The sequence below is a fragment of the Gekko japonicus genome, unplaced genomic scaffold (assembly GCF_001447785.1).
Source record: "Gekko japonicus isolate JY-2015 unplaced genomic scaffold, Gekko_japonicus_V1.1 scaffold1972, whole genome shotgun sequence".
NCBI classification, from domain to species: domain Eukaryota; kingdom Metazoa; phylum Chordata; class Lepidosauria; order Squamata; family Gekkonidae; genus Gekko; species Gekko japonicus.
Window position 1 is genome coordinate 153,805 of NW_015159774.1, and position 3,545 is coordinate 157,349.

At 49.2% G+C, this 3,545-nt stretch overlaps 1 protein-coding gene across 2 annotated transcripts in view; it reads right to left on the reverse strand.

Moving 5' to 3' along the window:
- LOC107106596 (hepatoma-derived growth factor-related protein 2) overlaps positions 1 to 3,545 on the reverse strand; it is a 59,977-nt gene that overhangs the window by 11,797 nt on the left and 44,635 nt on the right. For both annotated transcript variants that reach the window (XM_015406785.1, XM_015406778.1), the window contains exon 13: positions 948 to 1,049. In XM_015406785.1, coding sequence (XP_015262271.1) covers positions 948 to 1,049 — 102 coding nt within the window. The remainder of the gene's footprint in view (positions 1 to 947; positions 1,050 to 3,545) is intronic.

Here is a 3,545-nt window from a genome sequence, read left to right on the forward strand (position 1 = left end):
TGGAGTCTCTCCCTTAAGCCCCCTCCCCTCCAGCCCCCAGAATATACACTATGTTTTCGCCATTGACTTCAAAGGCCTATAGGATATACTGGGGCCAAAATGGACATTCAGCTGGCCGAAAGACTCCCCAATCAGCTCGTACAGACATGCAGGAGTCTTTCTGCTGGCGGAAATTAATTCTACCTGATTCAGCCGAATCCAAATGGGGCCGAATTTATTTATTTTTTTGCACACCCCTATACTCAGGTTATCCTTGCTACCTCTGTATTTGTGAACCATCTGTATTGATAACGTGATATATGCCAATAAAGGCTTTTGTATTGTATTGATAAAGAGCACTAGAATAGGGGTGCAGAACTCATTTGTTATGAGGGCCGGATCTGACATAAATGAGACCGTGTTGGGCCGGGCTGTGTGTGTCATAAAATGTAATGCCAGGTAGCGGAGATATCAACTTTATAAAGGACACAAACAAAAGGGGTTTTTTTAAAACTTAAAAATTAAAAAAAACATGCTTAGAACATCAGCACTCTTGCAACGTTTTGTTTATTTAACAGTGTCTGATAATTGACACCTCTTGCTCTGAATTTTTGCATCAAAATGTCTGTGCTGTTGCAATCTTGAGTCTGCTGTTCAGGTGTGTATCTATAAAGCTGCAAACCTACGATGACGCGGCGGCACCAGCAGAACTGGAAGAAGAAGCAGAAGACAGCCGGTTCCACTGCGGGCCTGACGGAAGCCCTCCAGAGGCCTGATCCGTCCCCCGGGCCGCCTGTTTGACACCCCTGCCCTAGAAACTTGGAAGAAGACTCAAACTCGCTGAAGGGAAACGGGTTAGAAAGAAACGCGGCATCAGCAAAAGCCGGCCCGGCCAGGCAAGATGCTGTGCCACGTCTGGAAATGCGGTAGCGAGAGACGGCGCCCCCCCCCAATCGAGAGCCTCTTACCTTTTTCAGCGTGGCCACCACGTCCGTGTGCTTCTGGAGGATGTGAGAGGTGACCTGCAGGCTCCCCAGCTCTTCTAGCGCGCTCAAGCACCTCTTGATGTCCTGGCAGGGAGAGGAATTAGGGTTACCGTTGCTGCGCGCCCCCATCTGAAACAAGTTAGGAGCTGGCACATAAAAGTTGAGGTAACGACTTCCTTGGACTTCGCACGTGGAGGAGGCTGTGTCTGATTGCCTTTGACGTTTTGCTATGGTTTGCAACAGCAACAAGAACACAGATTCAGGTGAGAGAGCCCTCTTGGTCTGAAGCAGCAGAGCGAAGTTTTGAGTCCAGGGGCACCTTTAAGACCGACAGGAGTTGATTTCTGGGTATATGTCAGTGGTCAGTTTGGTGTCGTGGTTAAGTGCGCGGACCCTGATCTGGGAGAACCGGGTTTGATTCCTCACTCCTCCACTCGCACCTAGCTGGATGACCTTGGGCACGCGGTAGTTCTGTCACAGCTGTCCTTGAAAAAGAGCCGTTTCTGTCAAGAGCTCTCTCAGCCCCACCACTACATCAAACTGGCAGATAGCAGCATCCAACTTACTTTCTTCTGGTGTAAAGAGATACAGGATGGCCAACACTTGTCTTAGTGAGGGGGAGTAAAACTAAGAGACAGGAATAGTTTAACACACACCCCCAAGATCTGGCCAGAAATGAATTCGCCTACTGTTGAAAATTGTGGAACAAGCCTAAATATGCCATTTGCAAAAGTAAGCGCACAGTCTCCCACGCTAGCCTGATCTTGTCAGATCTTGGAAGCTAATAATAATAATTATCGTATGGTGTTGTGCGTGGTACAGCCAGGAGAGAGCCAGTTTGGTGTAGTGGTTAAGTGCACGGACTCTGATCTGGGAGAACCGGGTTTGATTCCCACTCCTCCACTTGCACCTGAATGACCTTGGGCAAGCCATAGTTCTGATAAGACCTGTTCTGTCAAGAGCTCTCTCAGCCCCACCTACCTCCCAGGGTGTCTGTTGTGGGGAGAGGAAGGGAAAGGAGTTTGTAAGCCGCTCTGAGACTCCCTTGGGTAGTGAAGGGCGGGGTATAAATCCAATCTCTTCTTCTCCTTCTCTTCTTAAAGGTACCCCTGGGACTCAAACTTTGCTCAGCAACAAACACAGCTTGATAGGCAGGATGGCGGGGAGTTTGCAGTATGACAGGGCATTTGAAGAAGATGATATTGGATTTATACCTCGCCCTTCACTACCCGAAGGAGTCTCAGAGCGGCTTACAATCTCCTTTCCTACCTCCCAGGGTGTCTTTTGTGGGGAGAGGAAGGGAAAGGAGTTTGTAAGCCGCTCTGAGACTCCCTTGGGTAGTGAAGGGCGGGGTATAAATCCAATCTCTTCTTCTCCTTCTCTTCTTAAAGGTACCCCTGGGACTCAAACTTTGCTCAGCAACAAACACAGCTTGATAGGCAGGATGGCGGGGAGTTTGCAGTATGACAGGGCATTTGAAGAAGATGATATTGGATTTATACCTCGCCCTTCACTACCCGAAGGAGTCTCAGAGCGGCTTACAATCTCCTTTCTCTTCCCCTCCACACAACAGACACCCTGTGAGGTAGGTGGGGCTGAGAGAGCTCTCTTGAGAACAGCTGTGAGAGAACTTGTGACTGACCCAAGGTCACCACAGCGGCTGCACGTGGAGGAGTGGGGAATCAGACACGGTTCTCCCAGATCAGAGCCCGTGCTCCTCACCGCCACACCAAACTGGGTCTCAAACTGGTTGCGAGATTCACTCTCACAGTGAGCAAACACATATACACTCATTTGCAGACTGAAATGGTACAGCCCAGGTCGGGGGTGGGGGGAATCTGTCAATAAATAAAACTGGGCACAAATCTGTTCCTCAGGATTTCTACAGATTCACGGAGCATTTGTTGTAAGACAGCAATCAGGATCAAAACCATCGCTGTACTGTAAATCCGTAAGGAGAAAAGAGAATCCCTGCTGGATCAGGTTCTTCTACGCCAGCCCCCTAATTTCAACAGTGCCTTGAAAAAGCCAACACATGGGGTCCAAAGACAGCTGTTCATCTCTGCCGTTTGCACTGTCCACAGGATTCAGAGATATACTGCAGCTGAACATGGAGGTTCCATTTAGCTGCCACGACCCTGTCCCTCCACAAATTTGTCCACGACAGGTGGAGGCTGCTGTGAGGGGGAACTTCTTCACACAAAAGGAGCGAGGCCTTGGGGAGCACTCTGCATAAACAGACAACTTGCCACCCTAAGAACATGCCTCCAAATCCGCTAAACCACGCAGAGCTTCCAAGGCCAGCATGCAGAGAAACAGATGAAGACGGAGCTTGAAAACCTTGATACTCTGATGCTGAAAGGTCGGAAATATGTTTGGTCTTCAGCAATGCTCCCTCTAAGCTGTGCAGTCTTGTGAGCAAAAATTCTACTTTGTGAGCCACCGGCATTCAAGTTGTGAGCCAGCAATTTGGGTGCTGCATAAATTAGTTTGCTCTGGAGCCAATCTCCCTGAGCGAAGACAAAAATGGGTGAGCCGGAGGCTAAAAAACTGTGAGCTGGCTCACACTAACTCAGCTGA